This window comes from Aethalodelphis obliquidens, unplaced genomic scaffold (genome assembly GCF_003676395.1).
Source record: "Aethalodelphis obliquidens isolate GAN/ISIS:26980383/991018 unplaced genomic scaffold, ASM367639v1 scaffold5, whole genome shotgun sequence".
NCBI classification, from domain to species: domain Eukaryota; kingdom Metazoa; phylum Chordata; class Mammalia; order Artiodactyla; family Delphinidae; genus Aethalodelphis; species Aethalodelphis obliquidens.
In genome coordinates, this window is record NW_020837949.1 from 55,571,711 (window position 1) to 55,595,081 (window position 23,371).

The 23,371-nt window shown below is 41.6% G+C and overlaps 1 protein-coding gene and 1 long non-coding RNA gene across 2 annotated transcripts; one reads left to right on the top strand and one right to left on the bottom strand.

Moving 5' to 3' along the window:
- The first annotated feature begins 257 nt into the window (after nt 1–257).
- Nucleotides 258–12,679, top strand: LOC113618359 (uncharacterized). The gene is made up of 3 exons (XR_003431986.1): nt 258–759; nt 4,137–4,307; nt 12,642–12,679. It is a non-coding gene; the product is annotated as an uncharacterized LOC113618359 (long non-coding RNA).
- Nucleotides 4,302–20,582, bottom strand: LOC113618358 (protein lifeguard 2-like). Its single transcript, XM_027102441.1, is given in 10 exon segments — nt 4,302–5,782; nt 5,785–5,797; nt 9,848–9,895; nt 11,361–11,450; nt 12,794–12,881; nt 12,964–13,000; nt 15,825–15,919; nt 16,961–17,014; nt 17,728–17,806; nt 20,183–20,582. Coding segments are annotated over 10 exon segments (912 nt in total). The 5' UTR covers nt 20,454–20,582; the 3' UTR covers nt 4,302–5,645.
- Between the last annotated feature and the right edge of the window lie 2,789 nt (nt 20,583–23,371).

Genomic DNA, 23,371 nt, shown 5'->3' on the forward strand with positions numbered 1-23,371 from the left:
TAAAGAAAGATGGACCAGAAAAGTTTCCCAAATTTAGCTCTCTGTTGCACTTAGGACTGACAGGTGGCTGACAAACTTAGTGATGGCGAAACTTTTGAAGAAATTCTTCTTCTTTTGTCTTTAAAACTGTAATTTGAAAATATTCCTGATCAGACTATATATCATCTCTTAGCCAGCCGTTGCATAATGGCCTAGCCTGCACGAGGCATCAGTTTACAGACAGGCTGAGAGAGATATTCATGAAGGAGTGAAGAAAATACAATATAGAGAAGGATAGTTATTAGATGAGACAGTCCAGTTCTCCTGGGCTTCTTATGTGCTTGCTCAGGGTGCTAAGACTGCAAGCCCTGACAAGAGTTTTGCCTGGACCACTCCTCAGGATTTATGTAGTAAGCTTGAGGACAAAGAGCAGGCTTGCTGTCGACGCGTTGGATTCCTCACACTGTTCCACGGCTGCGACACAAACCCCCTGCACACTTGGCATTCATCTAGACCCATTGTGTTGCCCCTGTGGAACTGGGGACTTGAGGAACTGGCACAAGTATGCTGACATGCATTCTGCATGCTGTGCCCTGAGTGATAAAGGTCTTTGCCTCTGACCCAGGGTCTTGTGTCTTCTGTCAGCATCCACGAAACTCTGACAGGCTAACTTACTGGATAAAATCAAATCCCAGATTTGACAATTTTGGCAGCGAGGAATGGAATGCTGAAAGAGACATGATTTTGTAGAAGAGGAACCGTTGGGCCAGGTTTGAGAATGTAAGACTCCCTGGAATCTGGCTGGTAATGAATGCTCTCACTCAAGAGATAGCTAAGAGGTGGGGGAAGGATAAGGGCTCCCGCTGTCCTACCTTTTACTCAACAGGAGTTGAGCTAATGTTTACAGGCTTAACGAAAAGAAGTAGGGTTGAAACAAGCTGTCCTGTGGGAATGGTGCCTTGATTGTTGCTAACTCCTGCAGGCAGTCAGGGAAGAAAGTTTTCATGACAAAACAGCAATTCTTGTGGCCCTACCTGAAAGGCAGTATGGCTGTGGCTGCTGAATCAGGGAGCCCCCAGATGTGAACTAATCAGCAGTAAGAACCGTGCTCTTTGATTGAGAACTTTGAGTGGACCAAAAACATGAGAAGTTCATGTGGTTGGGCTACAAGCAGTCCAGCACTGTTCAGATGCAAAAGTGACTGCAAAGCCTTGCCCACAAGTGCAGATCAGGCTACCCTTATGCCCTGGCCCATGACCCCTGACGGCAGTGAGGACCTGAGGATGAAGCGCTGGGTGCAGGAGGGACAGAAGGTGCCAAGGACTCCAGGTAATTGCGGAGGTGTATGTGGGGAAGAAAGAAGCCCGTGGGCCCTGTTCTCTCTGCATGTTGACATGCGTCACCACTGTTGTAGGAGAAGTATTGGCGCCAGTGTTCAGGCACTGGCCCTGGAGCGAGGGGCTAAGGGCGGGATAACAGGCCAACAATTAAGTGTACTCCCCACAGACCTGCCTCCCCCATCTCTTGGGCTCCTTACCCTCTCAGCTGAGGGACAAGGTGATCCGGCATCCTTTTGCCACCTGATGTATGTAGCTCGTGACTCACGCACTTTAGACTATTCAGCCGGGAGAAAGGAATTTGGACACACTCCATAGAGGGGAAGGGAGGCTTCCCTTGTGGGTGGGGCCCTTTGGCTGATTGAATATAATGCAGCTCCCAAATCTGAATGTTTAATGGAATTGACGATTATGTGCCCACAGTTACCTGTCTCATAATTATCGGTGGGGCATCTCCCAGTAGGGACTGCTACATGTAGAGAGGTTAGAGTGGAGCATAAATTACTCGCCATTCTGCCTCTTTGTCCCCTCTCTGGTGGTCAACAGAAACAATGTAGAGTTCCAAGAGGAGAAAGTAAAATCATTCCATGTGTTAAAGACTTGGTGGCAGCCCAAGTGCTTAAGCCATTTCCCAGCACAACACTGCCACCTGCCTGACGCAGCCACCTAGTACACCATTTTGGAGAAAGGCAGCTATTAACTGGCTCCTAGGCTCTTCTTGAAACTGAATGCCTGACCCATGGAAGCCTTGGGACTCACTGATGTGACATCTCCACTTCAGGGTGGGTCACCTGGCACTGGAGAATTAACATGGGCCCAACAGGCCTTGCAAGTCCAACAAATGGTATATTAGAGATCACAGCTAGCCTGACTGTAGCAGCAAGTATCTTAATTCTACATGAAAAATTAGTAGCTACCTTTGGGGGATATTTTGTGTATATCTTCACTGCCTAAAGCAAAGCCACTGGCTTAGTGGGAGGTGTGTGTGGGGGTGTCTCAGTTCACAGAATGCCCGGGTTTGGTTCAATTGCTTGGCAGCAACTTTACCAAATCCCAGCAACATTTTCTTATAGCTATAGATAATTCTAAAATTTAGAAATATTCTAAAAATATGGAAAGGCAAAGGAACTAAAACAGCTAAAACTATTTTGGAAAAGAAAAAGTACACTTGATACCAAAAGCATGATCCATAAAAGAAAAAATTGATAAATTGGACGTCTTCAAAATTTAAAGCTTTGTTCTGCAGAAGACCTAATGAAGAAGGTGAAAAGACAAGCTACAGACTGGGAGGAAATATTTGCAAACCACATATATAGAATATATAAAGAACTCTCAAAACTAAACAGAAGACAGACAATCCAATATAAAATGGACAAAAGACATGAAGAAACATTTCACCAAAGAGGATGTATGGCAAACAAATAAGCACATGAAAAGTTGTTTAACATCACTATCCATTAGGAAATACAAATTTAAATCACAGCAAAACACTACACACCTATCGGGATGGCTAAAATGATTAGTAGCATCAACACCAAATGCTGCCAGGGTTGCAGAGAAGCTGGGTCATTCATACACTGCCTGTGGGAATGTAAAGTGATACAGCCACCCTGGAAGATAGTTGAGTAGTTTCTTTAAAAACTAAGCATATACTAACCATATGACCGAGCATTTGCACTCCTAGACATTTATCACAGAGAAGTGAAAATTTAGGTCCACAAAAACCTGCACACAATTGTTCATAGCAGCTTTATGCCAAAAACTGGAATCTACCAAAATGTCCTGTAGTAAGGGAATGATTAACTGTGATATATCCATGCAATGGAATACTACTCAGCAATAAAAGGAGTGAACTAGTGACACAAATTCCAACAACTTGGATGGATCTCAAGGGCATTATGCTGAGTGAAAAAAATCCAATCTCAAAATGTCACGTCCTGTATGATTTCATCCATTTAACATTTTTTAAATGACAGTAATAGTGATGGAAACAAATTAGTGGTTATCAGGAGTTAGGGATGTTGGGGGGAAGAGAGGTGTATGTGTGTGGCTATAAAGGGGTAGAAAAAGGGACATTTTTGTGGTGATGCAACTGTCTGTATCTTGGTTACAATGGGGGTTACATGAATTTACATGTGATAAAATGACAGAAATATACATATATATTGTACACAATGTCAGTATCCTGGTTTTGGTATTGTACATTATGTAAGAGATAACCATTGGGGGTAACTGGGTAAAGAGTACACATGGCCTCTCTGAATTATCTTTGCAACGTCCTGTGAATCTATAATTCAAAACAAAATTTTAAAAAATGAAATGATAGCAGGCTAAATTTGGTGTGTGTCGTATGTTTGCTGACCCTTGCTTTACAGCAACAATCAGATAAATGTTATCTTAGTGCATTACAAGCTATCAATAGTGCTATGACTTGGAAACCATTGATGACAACTTCAGCAGTTGATTGATCTGTTTCAAGGAATTTGATTAAGCAAAAGATACTGAAACTGCCAACATTCGTCTTGATAGTAATGTCAAACATATGCCACAACATTTTGGCCATTGATATTCTTTGAACCTATGAGTGCAAAGTGGCATACTGATTTTAAAAAGGCCATGGCTAACTGCTTACTAGCCTTTAACATGAGTAGTTTCACTAGGGTCCACTTGTGTATAGATAGATTTGCTCAGCAAACCATGCCTAAAGCTGGATGAGGGAATACCCATTTGGAATAAGAAAAAAGTAACTTATAGGCCCAGGATTTGTGAGCATTATAGAAAGTATAACCTAAATTTTTCTATGGATTCTTTTTCTTTAAGTTTCGATTGCCCCATTGTGGACATCTTGGATTGATTTACAGATGTGCTACCCATCACTGGATTTGGGACCACTCCTGACAGATTTTCAAATCGTGGACTCTCTTCTCAAAAGGTGAATTTCTGTCACTGAGAACAAAGTAATCTACTCATTTGATAGACTGACCGTAAAAGGTATGTCTTTCTCAGAGTCCTTACTAAATGCAGAAATCAAAAGGTTGTCATAGAAGCAGTAGAATTTCTTTTAATCAAGTCAGCACTGCTGTATGATGGCACATACAATAGACTCACAGTGGGCTGTGTGTGGCTGGGAGCATTGCTGAGACAAGAGAAATGCCTAATGTGGTGTGGGGATGGCAGAAACTTCAATGGAGAAACAGATTGGCCAGTGTGTCCCTATTATATGCAGGAAGGTTGTCTTGATGCCAAAAGAATATGCAAAATCTCAAGCTTCCCAGCTGAATTTGCTTTCTTGTATGGAATTAATTCACCATGACTTTGGCAGGTGTATGTACAGATGGTGATGTTTTTTAAGATATCCTGACCCAGGAGCTTTAGAGGGTCCTCCTAGATTTTTTGCTGGGTGGCTGAAAAGTCCCTTTCTCTTCCACTTGCTCACATTTCAGAGGTTACGCCCATCTTCAGGATTTTACTGGTAGTAATAAGAGATCATAAACACAATGAAGAAACTCTACTAAAATAGTGGAGATATGGCTAATCTGAAATATGTAATCAAAAAGTCAGGTAGATGTATGTGACTATATTGTTTGTACTTAAGTCCATATGTCTTACTTGAGATCTGTATGTTCAGTTAAATTTTGAAATAAAGCTCTATGATAAATACTAGAGAGACCAGAAGAGTTCATCTAATTTCCCCATCCTCCCCCCTGCACAATTCATCCATGCTGGAAATGGCCCCTTCTTATCTTCCTGCCAGACACTGAAGTGGTTCAGACCCAAAAGGCTCCCCTTGGAGCACACAGATAGTTTGAGATAGAAACAGAGATCTCCCAAGATAGAATTTACTTCTCCAGTCTGACTCTGGAATCCAAGAGAAAGGCAGAATTCTTTATAGTTTCTCTTACTCTTAAAAAAAGTCAGATGCCAAAATATTCCCACCAAATGTCCAAATCAAGAGAAGAGGATGGAGTAAATATGGGTTTCAGTAATCAGTTTTATTCACGTAGAGGGATGTTGCTTACAGCTTTAAATAGTGCCTGGAAAACTTCCACAAAGTAATGAGCATCTTACAAATGTTTGTAAATATGTAGTTATGTAGCTCACCTTTTGAATTTATAAAAATCAGAAACGTCCGCCAGAAAGTTTTGCAATGTGACAGTGGAACTAAAAATATCTAACAGCTACAGCTAACATTTACTGAATGCTCACTGTCATTTGACAAAAAAATTAAGTATTTTAAAATAGAAGGGCTTATGGTGTGGTAACCTCTGTATGTCTTCACAGACATCCCTCCTTCCCTCTTTTCAGCACGAGCCAGGCTTGGCCGTATGACTACCGTCCCAGTCCAATCAGTTGCAAAATAAAAAGGAAAAGGTTGATTATGTCCATGTAGATGTTCAGGGCAGCAAAAACATACTCTTCAGGGTCCAGGTCAGAATGATGATGGCGCCCTCCCACCATCACCTCCCATCCATCACCAAGTACTTAAAGAAAAGAAAGAAGAATTAGCTACTTAAGTTGTACATTTCTATCAAATAAGTATCCTAAAATTATCTGGAAAAATTATTTCCCATCAGTAAATACATCACAGAGAGTAAATTTGTGGCTATAGATATTATTCTTACAGCCTCAATCATTCATGATGTCCCCAAGTTTATGCTTTATCTATTAAAGCAAGTGTTTCATTCTCCTGAAGCCAGTGGGACCAAATATGTGAGCCTTACTTTCCTTTCCTTCCAAGTCCAGAAAGCTCTGTGCCTTTAGCCAATGATGTAGACCAGGTGGGCAGATTGGACACAGAGAGAAACTACAAAATGCCCTGTGTTTGTGATTTTCCCACGTGTTCTCACTGAAAAAAAGAATGAAAATAAAGATGGTTCCCCAACATTTAGATTCACCCACAGCAATAATTCTGAACTTTCCTTTGGGTGATAGCATTTTTCAAAACTTGACATTGGAGATGGCTTTGTGACGATGTCAGTATTTCAAAATAGAATGAGAAGACTCATATATGGTTAAATAAACCCCAATTAAATGTTTTAGCTCAGCTGCAGTAGGTAAAATTATGAGCTTCTAAAGCATCAAGAAAAAAAGTCAGAGAGCCCTCTCACCCTTGTGTTTGTTGCAAAGTGAGCAGATGTGGGCAGCACAAGTGCATTAGAAGGAGGAAAAGAAAACAAGCTGCTCCTCAGGTCTTTATATCCAGCCTGTACACTAAGAGTCTAGTGCTGTGAGGCAGAGCCGCATCAGACAGGTCAACCCTGGCATTACAAAGAATTCTTGGGGTTTTAAAGACTCTTTAAAATAATCCATTTTAGAACAACATCCACTACAGGGAAACCTGTCCCAAGTAATTCAGGTATCAGCTCTCCCTGTGTCCTGGTTCCCACTCAGCCTTCTAAGAATGAGGAGAAAGGGAGGAAAGAAACAGGAGGAAAAGAATGGGGCACCTTCTGGGTAGCCTCGTATCAGTTCATGATAGATGTCATCTCATGTAATATGGGAATGACCCAGTTGAGGCAGGTGAGGTTAACAGAGCCTCCAGGAAGGGAAGATCACACTGTAGCAGGTGGCAGAGAAGAGAGTCAAACCCAAGTCTGGGGGTTGCCAAAGCGGCTGCTTCACCTGGACCACTAAGTCCCTTCCCACTTATCCTCCCTCTCCCTATGTCTGATTCCAGTAACTCTGTGGCAGAAAAAGCTAGAATGACCAACCATTCCAGTTTGCCCAGGACTTTTGTGTGTCTTCAGAAACCCCTCAGTCCCAGGGAAATGAGGACAGTTGGTCATCCTTTAAAAAAGGCCTCCAGCAGCTGAGCTTCCAGCCTTGCTCTTAGCCTCCATCTGTCACCCTGGAGTCCTTCTGTGGAAAAGTGCTTTTCTTTCTTCCTCCCCTCCAAGAACCCCTGACTTTATCTTATTTCTTCTTACAAGAGAGATAATGACTCCTAATCATTTCATGTATTGGCGGTTAGGAGTGCACCTCTCAGGTGAGGTTATATGTTTGAAGGCAGACAGGAAAGTGGGAGAGTAAGGTGAGATGGGATCCAGCTGTCTTCCCCCCAACCCCAGGGGAAGAGGGCTCAGGACACCATGCAAGAGACAGACAGCCCACAGGGAAGCCCTGGTCAGGATTAGAAGCCCCAGGAGCATCTGAGGGTTCAATAAGCAATTATCACAAGGTTGTAGGATGCAAAGTTACTATACAACAGTCAATTACTTTCCTATATGCAGCAATGTATAAGTGAAATTGGAAATTAAAAACACAATACCATTCACATTAGCATCCAAAAAACTTAAATACTTAGGTATAAGTCTAACAAAATATGTACAAGAACTATATGAGGAAAACTATAAATCTCTGATGAATGAGATCAAGGAAGAACTAAATAAATGGAGAGACATTCCATGTTCATGGATAGGAAGACTCACTATTTACAAAATATCAGTTCTTCCCAACTTGATCTATAGATTCAACACAATCCCAATCAAAATCCCAGCAAGTTATTTTGTGGATATTGACAAACCATATGGAGAGACAAAAGACCCAGAATAGCCAATACAATACTGAAGGAAAAGAACAAAGTTGGAGGACTGATGCTACCAGACAACAAGATTTACTATAAAGCTACAGTAATCAAGATAGTGTGGTATTGGTGAAAAGATTAAACAAATAGATCAACAGGACAGAATAAAGAGCAAAGGCAATACAACGGAGTAAACATAGTCTCTTCAACAAATGGTGCTGAAACAACTGGACATCCACATGCCAAAAACATGAATCTAGACACAGATCTTACACCTTTCACAAAATAACTCATAATGAATCATAGACTTAAATGTAAAACATAAAACTCCTAGAAGATAACATAGGAGAAAACCTAGATGACCTTGGGTGTGGTGATGATTTTTTTAGATATGACACCAAAAGTATGATCCATGAAAGAAAGAGTGGATAAACTAGACTTCATTAAAATTAAAAATGTCTGCTCTGTGAAAGACAGTGTGAAGATAATGATAATACAAGCCACAGACTGGGAGAAAATATTTACAAAAGAAATACCTGATAAAGGACAGTTCTCCTAAATATACAAAGAACTCTTAAAACTCAACAATAAGAAAACAAACAAGTTGATTACAAAATGGGCCCAAGAACTTAACAGACACTTCACCAAAGAAGATATACAAATGGCAAGTAAGCATATGAAAAGATGTTCTACATCATATATCATCAGGGAAATGCAAATTAAAATTACAATAAGGGCTTCCCTGGTGGCGCAGTGGTTGAGAGTCCGCCTGCTGATGCAGGGGACACAGGTTCGTGCCCCGGTCCGGGAAGATCCCACGTGCCACGGAGCGGCTGGGCCCGTGAGCCATGGCCGCTGAGCCTGCGCGTCCGGAGCCTGTGCTCCGCAACGGGAGAGGCCACAACAGTGAGAGGCCGGCGCACCACAAAAAAAAAAAAAAAAAAAAAAAAAATTACAATAAGATACCACTACACACCTATTAGAATGGCCAAATTCTGGAACACTGACAATACCAAATGCTGGTGAGGACATGGAGCAACAGGAACTCTCATACACTGCTAGTGAGAATACAAAGTATTACAACCACTTTGGAATACAGTCTTACAAAACTAAACATACTCTTACTGTATGATCCAGTGAACATGCTCCTTGGTATCTACCCAAAGGAGTTGAAATCATCTGTCCGCACAAAAACCTGCACATGGATGTTTATAGCAGATTTATTCATAATTGCCAAAACTTGAGAGCAAACAAGATTCACCTCAGTAGGTGAATGAATAAATTAACTGTGGTACATCAAGATGGTGGACTATTATTCAACACTAAAAAGAAATGACCTACCAAGCCATGAAAAGACATGGAGGAATCTTAAGTGCAAATACTAAGTAAAAGAAGCCAATTTGAAAAGGCTTAATATTGTATGATTCCTACTCTATGACATTCTGGAAAAGGCAAAACTTGGAAACAGTAAGAAAATTAGTGGTTGCCAGGGGTTGGGGATGGGGAGGGATCAACTGGTAGAACAAAGAGGATTTTTTGAGCAGTGAAAATATTCTGTATGATATTACAATGATGGACACATATCATTATACATTTGTCCAAACCCATAGAAGGTACAACACCAAGAGTGAGCCTTAATGTAGACTACGGACTTTGGGTGATTATGATATGTCAATGTAGGTTCATCAATTGTAATAAATGTACCACTTTGGTGGGGGATATTGATAATGGGGAAGGCCATGCGTGTATGGAGGCTGGAGTATATGGGAAATCTCTGTACTCTTCTTTTGGTTTTACTAAGAACCTAAAACTGCTCTAAAAAGAATTGTCTTTATAAAAAATAAAAAGGAGGAGGAGGAGGACAAGAAGACAGAGGAAGGAGCAAGTGACCTGGGGAGCTTTCCAGTAAATTACTGACTCCACTTGACTCCAGGCCTAGCAGAGGGCTTAGGGCCCCATCAATGCACATACCATACTCTTTGTCAAAGAAAGGGAGAAATGCGCTTACGAGTGAGAAGATCACAGTACCAAGTCCAGCATACAATAGATGCAACCACTGCAAAAAGAAAGGAAACAACTGTATATTAAGAGTATGACTTGGAACAACTCAGGGGATCACTTAGGTCACTGCTGTTAGATAAGATATTAAGAAAGCCAAAGCTGTGGAGAGAATCTTTTCTTGAACATAGTGAACAGCATCCACTCAATTCCATTCAGCAAGCCCCATCCACATAGTTCTTCAAGAGAATGTGCCCTCCCCTCAGCTCAGGGAACATAGTGACCCTCACACAGCCTTGCTAGAGCTAATTGACAAGAGGTGGATGATAACACTCCAACAGCAGTGAATCTCTTGACCGACCAAGAGCCTCTTCCCTGTGACCAGGATCAAACAGATGCTCTAGGCCAGTTAGAAATCAATTCTCAGGATAGAGGAATCCAGGCGGCAGTTCTATCATTAGCTAGTGCTGGAGATATTACTACACAAGCAGAGATGGCCAATCACCTCAGTTCAAGAAAGGGAGGTGGGGTTTCCTTTTCCATGAATTCTGGCTCTTCTTCCCACCTAGGAGCTCCATGAGAGTCTCTGGGTCTTTGCCTTGACCTAGTCTGAGGGGTATGTGTTCCTTGCAACCAGAACAACCCTGATCAGAATATGTGACAAATTGGCCTAAATGCCAAAGGGTTTGGCTGTAGAAGAGCAAAAGGAAGTGGTGTATAACATCTGAGAAGCATAATGGCGTTCACTCTTTAGGAGGAGAAAGCTAGTCCTAGAGGCATGGGGAGCACTCTGCTAACCAGGGAACGTTCTTGAGGAAAGAGAGAAATCAGGAGTCAGTGACACAGAGAGGGAGGCACAGTGTTTCCAGACTGAGCTAGGTGTAAGAAAACAGCTGACAACTGGAGTCTGAGGGATTCAAAATTGCCAGAGTCCAGCAAGGTTGGACATACTTAGAACAAGGGTCTGTCAGTGGTTCACCCCAAGATCCTCTGAGGGGAGGGCAGCTGTCGCCTAGGGTCGGAGCTCAATCTTCATGCCCAGACCTCCTGTCAGTGGTCCCCTACCACAACTGGTGCAGCAGGTGGCCTCACAGACCTCCAGCTACGGGGAGGGGCATGTAACTGACCAGGGTCCGGTGGCTGTGTGGTGCAACCCACTGTAGTTTGCTCCTGGGTCACGCTTCACCGTCTCAGGTGGGGGCAGCAGGACCTTCCTGGGAGACCCCGGACTGCTGTAATGGTCCACGTTAGCTCCAGGAGCCCCTGACGGCACCACATCCAGAGTGCTCCCACCTTCCTTCCCTCTCCTGAACCTGGGGTCACATATGCTGTCGTGGTCTGACAGCTCTCCCAGCCTTTGTTGCCGCCACACTTTTCTCCCACAGACATTTCTCCTATCACAGTCCTTGCAAGTTTCACCCATCTGGTGTCTGCTTCTCAGAGGATCCAGACCAACAACACAACCAGCACTTCACCCTATATTCTAACAATTCTCTGAGGTTTACAAAGGAGATCCCACTTACATATGATCGTATGAAGATTAAGAGAATTCCATAGATAATAAGTACGAAGAGTAAAACAAACAGCATTCCATTTAGCAAGGTGAAATCGCACTGAGGAAACAACACAAAACCAATTAAATTATCATCCATAAGCAATTTCAAGGTGTTTAGAGATGCATCGTGTACCCGCTAGACACAAACTGGCCCATTTGCTAATCATTTCCCCTGGCTAATCCCAAGAACCATGGAAATCCATTAGCCCCTAAGCAATGAAAAATGCTACATACAAAGTGTTGTATTTCTTCAGGAGGGAGAAAAGGGTAAGATATGGATGAAATAACAGGAGCCACAAATTGATAATTTTTGAAACTAGGTAATGGGCACATGGGAGTTTATTAAAGTATTCTATCTTTGTATCTATATAAAATTTTCCCTAATAAAAAATGTACTGAATAAGCAGGATGTAAATTTGTAAGTATAGTATGATCATAATCATTCATATTTTTTAAAAGCATATGCATAGACTATATTAATGGAATTAAATAGACAAAGATGTTAACTGGGTACCTTTTTCACATTTGTATGTATATATTTCAATAAAAATACATATACTAAGCTTTCAAAAATTACTATTAATTATTCTTTTGTAATCTTAAAATTTATTAATATGCTTTTTGGTTTTGCTTCTATAAATCAGTAACCAAGTCAGCCTAGGGAAGATTAGAATTTTTTTTAAAGAAAGAGGAATATTCATCTTCTGGCCTGAAAAAAGAATGGATTAGGAAGCAAAAGAATCCAAGGTATTTTCTTGCAAGAGTGTTTTCCTAATTCCTCTATTTTTCCTATTTCACTCCCTACCCTTACCACACCAAGAGAATAATCTACCAGGTCACCAAGTCTGGTTCTCAGGCCGGAAGCATCAGCAGCGCCTGGGAAATATAAATTATCGGCCCCCATGCCAGACATTGTGAAGCAGCAACTCCAGGAGGAGTGAATTCTGTGTTCCACACGCTCTCCGGGTGACTCTGATGCCTGCTAAGAAAGTTTGTCTAGAGCTGTGCTTTCAATACACTTGGCCACTGAGCACTGGAAATGCAGTTAGTTCAAACTGAGATTGCTGCAAATATAAAATACACACTGGGTTTGAATTTCGAAATAAAGAATGTAAGGTATCTCATTAATATTTTTGCTATACTGATTACATGTCAAAATGATAACACTTCACATATACTGGGTTAAATGAAATATATTATTAAAACTAATTTTACCTGTCTCCTTTTACTTTTTAAACATGGTTACTAGGAAAGCCAGAAGCCTGAAGGCAAGGACTCCATGGAGTGAGGCCCACAGAAAGCTGAGAGCCCGAGGGAGGAAGGAGCAGAATGGGTCAGGAGGGGCAAAGAAACATATTCACACACTCCCTTATGACAGAAATCTGCTTCAATAATACGTACTTTTGTTTGAAGAGCAAATAAAGTGAGTGATATCGTCTCTAGAGCGGTTCCTGCCGTTGCCCATAACACTTTCTCGGCATTATAGAAACTAAAACCAGAGACTGATTATTGTTCACATAACATTCAAAGAAAAGCACACACACACACACAAATGTGTATCAAAGACTTACACTGACACGGTTCCTAGCAGCAGACCTTGAGTATTGTCTAGAAACAAAAATCACAATAAATCAGAAGCCTGAATCCCAAGGCCAAAATCCAGAAGAGATGCTTTGAGGTTTGTGCATTCTGGCAGGGTCTAGTGAGCTATTGGGAATATGTGTGATCCCAGCGCACAAAGCTACAGGCTATGAATATGGGAAATAAATAACAGAAACAAACATTTCCTTATCGTTCTCCCCAAGACCGACAGAAAAAATTATTTCATGTGTAAATATTTCTTAGAACACAATAGTAACTTTCAACGTATTCAGCGACTTAAATATGTATTAATTAGGAATGTGGAAACCAAGGTAAAAGCTTTATCTGTAGACCATATTGTCATTAATCAAATAGGGCCATCCACACAGAATCTTAACATTTTATCAGAGCAGGATATGCTATTTCTACTGACGCTCCACCAAAGGTTTCTGTACTGACCTTTCCCATAGTGCTTGGATGAGAATAAAATACTTCAAACCTCAGACGTGGAATGAGGATTGAGACCTCAGTACGAGGGGATGAGCTGGAGGACACACCTACAAAGCATGGATCTGCACTGGTAGGTGCCAATCCAGGGCTCTGAAGAGGGCTGCACTGGGGCTGCATTGGGTCTGTATGGGGGCTCTATGGGGGCTGGAGGGTTCCCATGGTCCAAATGGAGCCAGGGATGGGGCAGTGAGGGAGAGAGGGAGGGGATGAGAGCCAGAAGGCAGTCAAGCTGGAGGATGAGACCAAAAAGGCTATGAGGACGTGCCCAGGCCCACAGTCAGGCTCCAGGACAGCCAGCAGGCCAGTGAGAACTACAGTCAGCAGTGGCTGCAGGGCCTGAGGACATTCCCCAGCTGGTAGTATGCTCCATCAGAGACAGATCCAGAGACTAGCTGGTCCATGGCAAGAGCCAGGAAAGAACCTTCTAGTCTCTGGGAGTAAATGTGAGGACACATCCTATCCTCAGTGCTAGGACTGCCTGAGAGGCTTTGAACTTCGTCAGCTGGCTAATGACGTCCAGGATTGGAGACTGGAAAAGAACCAGAGTCCCGGGAGTCCCGGATTGCCTCTCTGGATCTCCCAAACCCAGTGGGTAAGCCTGATTCTCTACTTTGTTCAACGGACCAAAGTAAGCTGTCTTTATTGACCTTACAGGTTTTTTTTTTAAGTGCACCTATTCCACGTACACATGATATTTTAACAATGTACTTGCTTTCGACCTTCCCTTTTATAATATTTCTTCTCTTAGGCTGTTACCAGCTTAGAAATAAATAGCAAAACCTTGGCGATGAGAGCTTCCTTTGAGATCAATAACTTTGATCTCTTCTTGAAATAAACATTAGAACTATTGAAAAAGTTAAAAGAAAACATCCAAAAATTTCTGGAAAAATACCTCTCCCTGTCCCATCGTCTCTTCCCCAGGATTCCCAGTGTCTTTCTATGTCTGGCTTTTAACTCCCACCCCTTCTGAGTGTGGTCTCTGCTGTTAAGTGGAGGAACTGGGAGACTCTACTCGCTCACCTGGACAATGAGCAGTGTATCCACACCAACTAAGAAAGGCCCCTCAATGCTCCGTCAGCTGAAGAAATGCCCAAATGTGGGTATCAAAGGGACAGTCTTCTCCAGCGTCATGAGGAAACTGTTCTTCCCGACATATAATTCACACTGGACGCTGTGTGGTACCCACAGAGAACCTCATCCTTGGCCGTGTGTCCTTGCTCACGTTGACCACCAGGAGGCGCAGATCCAAATCTAGGCTCATCACACTCAAATGCGTGGAACTATGCATTTTGCGCACGAATCTCACCTCTGGCTTTATTTTCCTTCCATCAGATTTCCCCACCAATTTATCTTATCTTCTTATATTTTGCATATATATATATATATATATATATATATATATATATATACTTTTTTTTTTTTTTTTTTTTTTTTGCGGTACGCGGGCTACTCACTGTTGTGGCCTCTCACGTTGCGGAGCACAGGCTCCGGACGCGCAGGCTCAGCGGCCATGGCTCACGGGCCCAGCCGCTCCTCGGCATGTGGGATCTTCCCGGACCGGGGCACGAACTCGTGTCCCCTGCATCGGCAGGTGGACTCTCAACCACTGCGCCACCAGGGAAGGCCTATTTTGCATATTTTATAAGCTACCTCAACTCTGATATGGAACCAGGTGAGGAACAAGTGAATTGGTAAGTAAATCTTCACAGGGAAGGGTGGGCAGCAGTTCATGGGAGCAATCGCAAAGAATCTGACTTTCTTTCCAGAACACTAAATCATACTGAGATTCTGTTCTGGGTTTTCCTAAGAGGAGCAAATACTATTGTCAGTGAGTTTCAGAGAGTCCACTGCTTCCAGGAGGCAAGAGGTTTGGCTTGACTGGTATAAACATTAATAAACAGAAACCTCAATTGCAATAGAGTCAGGACACATTGAAATAGAAATAAAATAAATTTTACAAAAATAAGGAAAATTACATTTCTTGCACACAATTTGTGAACTCACTCTCCACAGCAAAATGTGTTTTTTTCTCTGACAGAGGACAGTCAGGTTAACTGTTCCTGAAACGTAGCCCAGACTCCAGAGTGGGCCTCTCAGAAGCAAGTTTGCTGGCACAGAGGAGTAGCCCATGGTCTCCAAATTCTCTAGTTTGTTAAAAGGGTGTGGATTCCAGGTCATAAGTAAGTTTATGACTTCAAAATTCATCCAAGAGAATGTCTCACAAATAATTTCTATCTGTATTATTCCACAGAAATATTTTCCACAATAAATGGAATTAATTTAATAATGTGATGAAAATATATTTCAGAGATGAACGACAACGGATGCTAATGAGGTTTACTTACAAATAATCCCAGAAGAATGTAATTCGCAGGCACCTGGCGGCGGAGCTTCCCACAGCAAGCAAGTATAATAAATACAACAAAAAATGCTGGCCTGGGGATAATTTAAAACCATGTGTTATTTGCTTATATCATATGATATATTATAGGTAGATAGATATAGAGATGTATTATCTGATAATAAGTATTATAAAGTAAACAAAAATGTAGATTATTACCTTTACCTCTTTTTTTTTTTTTTTTTTGCTTTTAAAATTAACTTTTCTCATTGCCATCCATACACAGCTTGTGGGTTCTTTTTTCAAATTTTTTATTTTGAAATACTTGTAGATTCACAGGAAACTGCAAGGGAACAGAGGTCCTGTGTAACCTTTGCTCAGTTTCCCCCCATATTACATAATTAAAGTAGAATACCCAAACCAGTAATGTAACATTGGTACAGCATGTATATACGTAATGCTATGTCATAGACCTATGATGCAAATCTATGTGCAGATCCATGTAACCAGCACCACAATCAAGATGTGGAACTATCTCATCATTAAGATATCCTACCATCCCATTATGGTAACACACACACACACGCGCGCGCACACACACACACACACACACACACACACCCCTAACTCCCAACAACCACTAATTTGCTTATTTTCCATCTTTATAATTTTGTCATTTCAAGAATGTTATACCTTGGGACTTCCCTGGTGGCGCAGTGTTTAAGAATTCACCTGCCAATGCAAGGGACATGGGTTCAAGCCCCGGTCCAGGAAGATCCCACATGCTGAGGAGCAACTAAGCCCGTGCGCCACAACTACTGAGCCTGTGCTCTACAGCCCGCGAGCCACAGTTACTGAGCCTGCATGCCACAGCTACTGAAACCTATGTGCCTAGAGCCCGTGCTCTGCAACAAGAGAAGCCACCGCAATGAGAAGCCCACGCACCACAATGATGAGTAGCCCCAACTTGCCGCAACTACAGAAAGCCCACGTGTAGCAACAAAGACCCAACACAGCCAAAAATTAATTAATTAATTAATTTAAAAAAAGAATGTTATACCTTTACCTAATTTTTAATAAGGACATCAATCAATAGCTAGTGGAAAAAACTTTTAATTTAATCCAATAATACTTACAAGAGTGCGTAGGTGAACCAGGGATTCTTGACCACCCAAACTCTTAAAGCCTTCCTGGTTAAAAAAATAATAGTTTTACACAATAAGTAGCTTATTTTGCTAACTAGTGTAATATTTAAGTAGACGTTAAACAATCTCATGAGAAGAAAGGGGGGAAACCCTAAATGGTTGACAATGACAGATGGGAAAGGAAACAGTAAAACATAAAACTGTATCTTGCTTCTTAAAATAGATTCACAAAAAAGCACAATCTTAAGCTGTAAGTGAAATTTGGATAATGCAAATGTCCTAGTGAAGTTTTAATTTTAAAAAATACTGAGATTGATATGTACCCAAAGCAAAAGTAATCAAATTCTCATATGTTTGTTTGTAAACACAGATTTTCAAAGGATGGGTTTAAGCCGTGACGGATCATAGTCCCTGAAATAATTTCTGCATTTAACAGAGCTCCAGCCTCCAAGGCCTCCATAGTCTCACCTTTCTTCCTTTACCCAATTTTATCTGTGGAAATAGCTTGGCGAAAATAAAAAAGAAAATAGTGCCCAAAATAAGGGAAAATTCTTAGCTTAGGAAGTTAAACTCCAGAAATCTACCAACACCTTCGTCTAGAAGTTGCCTCAGAAAAACAAAGCGACAGAAATATTATATCCTATGAATGATTAAGGAAAAATAGATAATCTTTTAATGATAAAAATTAAATTGAGCTATTCAGTGAGAATTAATATGGGCAGCTTAATACTTAATTTACATCAGTAATAAAGACTTACCAGAAAAGAAACAGGCTGATGATTGCCCCAGTGATCAGCAGCTGAACTGACAGGAGGAAGAACACTTTTACGATGAAAGCTGAGGAGACAGAAAGCTTATTTTTATGACACGATATTCAAAAGTAAAAATATAAATGTAATTACCTATTTTTGACACTTAATGAAAGAAAATTTTCCTCTGATTTTTTTGATGATAGGAAAGGGAGTGCTAATTTAGAGTTGGCCAATAGAGTTACAACAATACAGCTCTGCAGAACTCTCGGAAAAGACTCAGTCCAGACTGTTAGAGGCATTTTATTGAAGATCTGAGGGTTTATCCATGAAAGCCCCCAAATTTTAAAGACCAAACTCAGGGATTTAATTCCTTATTATGGACACCCCATCCTCCTTAGGACCAAAAGTGACCTGAAAGTCTCAGAATGTTGCAAACCCATCATTAGGGATTCAGCTGCACCCCTGCATAGATGGAGCCCAGTGATGCCCTCAGAACTACCGAGGGAGAGGGCGTTTACCCCTCTGCAGAGGGACTTGGGCTGCAGGGAGTTTGCAGAGCTTCTCCACCACTTTTCTCTCTATCCTCCCTGCCTTTAGCAACTCCCTTCCCTCCTGCTTGTGCAGAAACTTGATAACCTGACGAATTGTTAAGTATGACCAAGGAGTTCCAAGACAATAGCGTGCCAAAGCAGAGTGCAGAGCATGTTGGCATCTCTGTTTGCTTACTTCCAGCTGACTACACAGGTTTTCCTGGAGCCCTTGGAATATGACACCAGTGATGACCATTTACTTTTTTGTGGCCTTATCCCAGTTTTAAAAGAAAAAAAAAGAAAGAATGCTGCTTAAAGTTGACTTATAGGATTGTCAACTGTGTCCTTCTGCTGGGCAGTTTCTGTGCATTTGAAGTGTAACAACAAAGAAATAGGACTGAGCTATCTTAATAAAAATGCCAGAACATATGTGTGCTGCCTACATTAAAATATCCACTTACTTAACATTAAATTCACATCTAGTATGTATCAAGGACTGTGAGGGAATAGATGTTAAATGTGGTCCAGCCACATAAGACTAGACATATAGATCAACGAAGTAGAATTGAAAGCCCTAAAATAGTCCCTTACATTTGTGGTCAATCCTACAAATATGGTCAATTGATTTCTAACAAACATACTAGAACAATTCAATGGAGAAAGATGAGTCTTTTCAACAACTTGTGCTGGGACAATTGGACATACACGTATAAAATGATAAATTTGAGCCCCTTTCTCATATCATACATACACAAAAGTTAACTAGTTAAACATGGATCATAGACATAAACCTAAGATATAATTCTTGGAAGAAAGCATAGGTGTAAATCTTTGTGAGCATGGATTAGGCAATGATTTTTTTAGATATGATACCTAAAACACAAGCAAAGAAAAAAAAACAAATAAATTGATTTCATCAAAAGTAAAAGCTTTGTGCTTCAAATGACACCTTCAGAAAGTAAAAGAAAACCCACAAACTGGCAGAAAATATTTGCGTATCATGTATCTGAAAAGGGATCTAATACATAAAGAACACTTACAATCCAATTACAAGAAGACAAGTAAGAATTTAAATTGGGCAAAACCTGTGGAGTGCCCTCCCACATTGACGCTGGGCTTGGCCACATGACATGTTGGCCAGTGAGACATTAGCACTGGTTTGATTAATAGAGACTTGATAAATGCTTACACACTGGGGCTTGTCCATCTGGTCTACCTCTTCTTCGGACCCAGCCCCATGTGATGAGAAGCTCAAGCCACAAGAAAAGAGCCAACAACCAACACAAACTGCCATCCATGTCAGGGAGTCATAATGGCCATTGCAGCTTCAGCTGCCAACTAAGAGCTCCAGAAGGCCTCTTTCCAGCCACAAGGTAGAGGGTGAGGGCCACAGGGAGACAGCAATGAGATTCAAAGTTCACAGTCCATCTTCAAGTTGTCCAGGTCCTAAGAAGGCATAAAGGTGGCAGAGTGTTCACCGGGGACCTAAGCTTTTGCCTTGAATTGCCTACCTTCCAACTTCGTATTTCATGAAAGAAAAAAAATTCTCATTTATTTAAGCCACAGTTTTTCGGACTTCTGTTACAGCTGAATGTATTTCCTATACAGAATTAATATGTAGGGCTCTGAATTAGTATTGTTTAAAACTTAAGCCAATATCATGGTATCATCTTGTATGTAGGCAAGAACGTTCAATGACTAATTCACGTTTCCTAAGAAAACCACAAGTTATTCACCATAATATGTGTATCATGAATTTATGAATGCCCTGGAAAACTTGGGGACCATCTGTTATTGCAGCCCTATGTCATGTTTCATGGTAAAGCATGACTGGGAAAAAACTAAAAGCAAAATTAAATCCTACAATCCACCCTGTGTAAACATTTTAAGAGAACTTTTCTCTTCCGAAAAGGTCATTTCTTTATTCTCACCTCTGCGGATAGCTGCTTCTGAGAATGGGCCAGATAAAGGATTGCTGTCCTCTGTTGTGGTCTCTGCTGAAATTTCTACCACATAGGTATCCCCTCGCTCACCAGCTTTGGAGCGTGGATTCCCATGAGTTTGTTGTGGCCCATGAGTTGAAGATGAAATTCCGTAGGACCGAGCAGACTTGCTCTGGATAGTATCATCTACTGCTTTCCGAACCAGATGTTGATGATCTCCAGAACTAAAGTCTATTGGTTCACTGACCTCCAAGTCCATTTTCCTAGAAAGGGAAAATTGTTATTCAGGTCCTTATGATCATACCACTACAACCTTCGCATCTTCATAACATTAGATGATTTTTTTTCTTAATTTCAACTCCTTGGTTCAGTACTTCCCAAGTCAGTGCTCAACACATATTTGTTGAATGAATGATGAACAAATACTTTTTTTTTTTTTTTTTTTTTTACAGTACGTGGGCCTCTCACTATTGTGGCCTCTCCCATTGCGGAGCACAGGCTCCGGACGCGCAGGCTCAGCGGCCATGGCTCACGGGCCCAGCTGCTCCGCGGCCTGTGGGATCCTCCCAGACCGGGGCACGAACCCGCATCCCATGCATCGGCAGGCGGACTGTCAACCACTGCACCACCAGGGAAGCCCACAAATACTTTTAATATGAGACCTGCAGAGTATAATAACTTTTATCCTATTATGAAATTAATGTTTATGAATTCATTCTGCAAGGAGTTAATAAACTCCCTCTTGTGTGGAGCTGCCCTTGTCACCTTTGCCCTCAAAGAGCTTACATTTTGGGAGAGAAGATAATCAAATAAGCAATAATATAAAAGGCAGTATAAGCAGGGCCAGAAGCAATGGAGGATGTTATGAGAGCAGAAAAGTCTGGGAGAAGATGCAGGGAGTAGAAAAGGTTGTCCAAACCTTCCAGAGAAAGTGAGGTTTAAGCCAAGGCTGGAAGATGAAGAGGAGTTAGTCAGGTGAAGAGGTAGGGAAAGGTTTTCTCAGGCAGAGGAATCAGCCTGGACCAGGACTGGAGGAAGCAGAGAGGGCAGGCTCCAGAAACTGAAAGAAGTTCATGTGGCTGGAGTAGGGAGTTCAAAAGGGAAAGCAGAGTGAGTTTAGACAGGAGAGTAGTGGGGGCCAGTCACTGCAGGGCTGGCAAGCCAAGTTCACCCCAAACCATGACTGAATAGTGGTCCCCCAAAGATGTTCACATCCTCATCCCTGAACCTGTGAACGTGTTACTCCATATGGCAAAAGCAACATTGCCGATGTGATGAAGTTAGGGACTCTGAGGTGGGAATATGATCCTGGACCAACTGGATGGGCCCAGTCGAATCACAAGGGTCCTTATGACCATACTTATAAGAGGCAGGAGGATCAGCATCAGAGAAGATGTGACAAGAGAAACATAGGGCAGAGTGATACAGTGGCTGTTTTTAAGGATGGAGGAAGGGGCCATGAGCCAAGAAATGCGGGAGGCCTGTAGAAGTCGGAAAAGGTAAGGAATGGGGCTTCCCTGGTGGCGCAGTGGTTGAGAGTCCGCCTGCCGATGCAGGGGACACGGGTTCGTGCCCCGGTCCGGGAAGATCCCACATGCCGCGGAGCGTCTGGGCCCGTGGGCCATGGCTGCTGAGCCTGCGCGTCCGGAGCCTGTGCTCTGCAACGGGAGAGGCCACGGCAGTGAGAGGCCCGCGTACCGCGCCCCCCCCCCAGAAAAGGTAAGGAAATGTATTCTCCCCTAGAGCTTCCAGAAAAGAATACAGCCCTGCTGACACCTTGATTTTAGCCCACTGAAACTGATTTCGGACTTCTGACTTCCAGAGCTGTAAGATAATAAATTTGTGTTGTGTTAAGGTGTTACATTTGTAGTAATTTTTTACAGCAGCAATGAATAATTAATACAATGGGGAATCACTGAAGGTCTTCCAGTGGGAGGCCATGGGGATCTGACTAGAAAGATTACACGAGGCACGAGTGTGGAAAATGGGCCAGAGTAAGCAAAAGTGGAAGCAAAGAGGCCAGAAATCCAGGTAAGAGATTATGATGAGCTTTGCCCCAGCGCTTTGCAGCAGAACATAGTTCTCAGAAAACCAGTACCAAGCAGACCAAAAATGGCAAAGAAAAAGGACCCCGTTAACCTCCTGGGGACATGAAGACTCAGGGAAGCCCCTGCTACTGACCTCCTGTCCCACAAAGAGAGCCATGGAGGAGTCTGAGGAGATTGCTGAGATGGCAAGGGCTTGGACAAACTGAGGACCAGCTGGGAATGGCGTCTGAAGAAGGTCTGAACAAGATACCACACGCCTGGGGATGCAGACGCTGTTTTATAAAATTGCCCCGTACTCCTCAAATTAATCTCTAAATTTTACAAAACTTATGGAGTTTTTAATTCAGCACTTGAAAACGTAACTCATCAGAAAGAGCAAATGTGTGAGAATAATCAAGACAAAAATTGAAAGAGAAGGATTATGGGGAAGAGGGAGAATAGTGATATACCTAATCAGAGACCAAAATATAATTAAGCTAAATAATTAAAAGTGTGGTGCTGGCAGGGCAACCGATAAATGGATCAACAGGATGGACGAGATTCAAGAAATAGACTCATATATATAATAAGAGATTAATATTTGGTAAAGGTGGCATTTCTATTGTCTCATGGTGTTGGAACAATTAGCTATGCTTGGAAAAGAAAGTTTAATAGTTATTTCACATCTTTTACAAAAATGCCTTGCAGATGAATTAAAGATATTATCATACATATTAATAGCCATAGAAGAAAATATCAATGAACATTTGTGTAAGCCTTTGTAAGAATGATACCATGTAACAAATTCTTGCCAGATTTGGGGTACAGGAATACTTTAAACATCATCATAAAAAGATAGCAATAAATCTGAAATGCAAAATTCTGAAAATAAAATTTACAATATTATAATGTAAAAAGAACTTTTTTAACAAGGAAAAGATGAGCAACTCAATAGAAAGATGAGAAAGGAGCATAAATAGGCAATTCATAAAGAAAATTTAAATGGTCAATCAACTTAGGAGACCACATCTCATAAATAACCAAGGAAAAGAAAAACAATCATGAAACGTCTTTTTTTGTTGTTTGTTTTGCATAAAAGACTGGCAAAAACTAAAAAGAATTCTCAGAGTTGCAAGGGTGTGGAGAAATG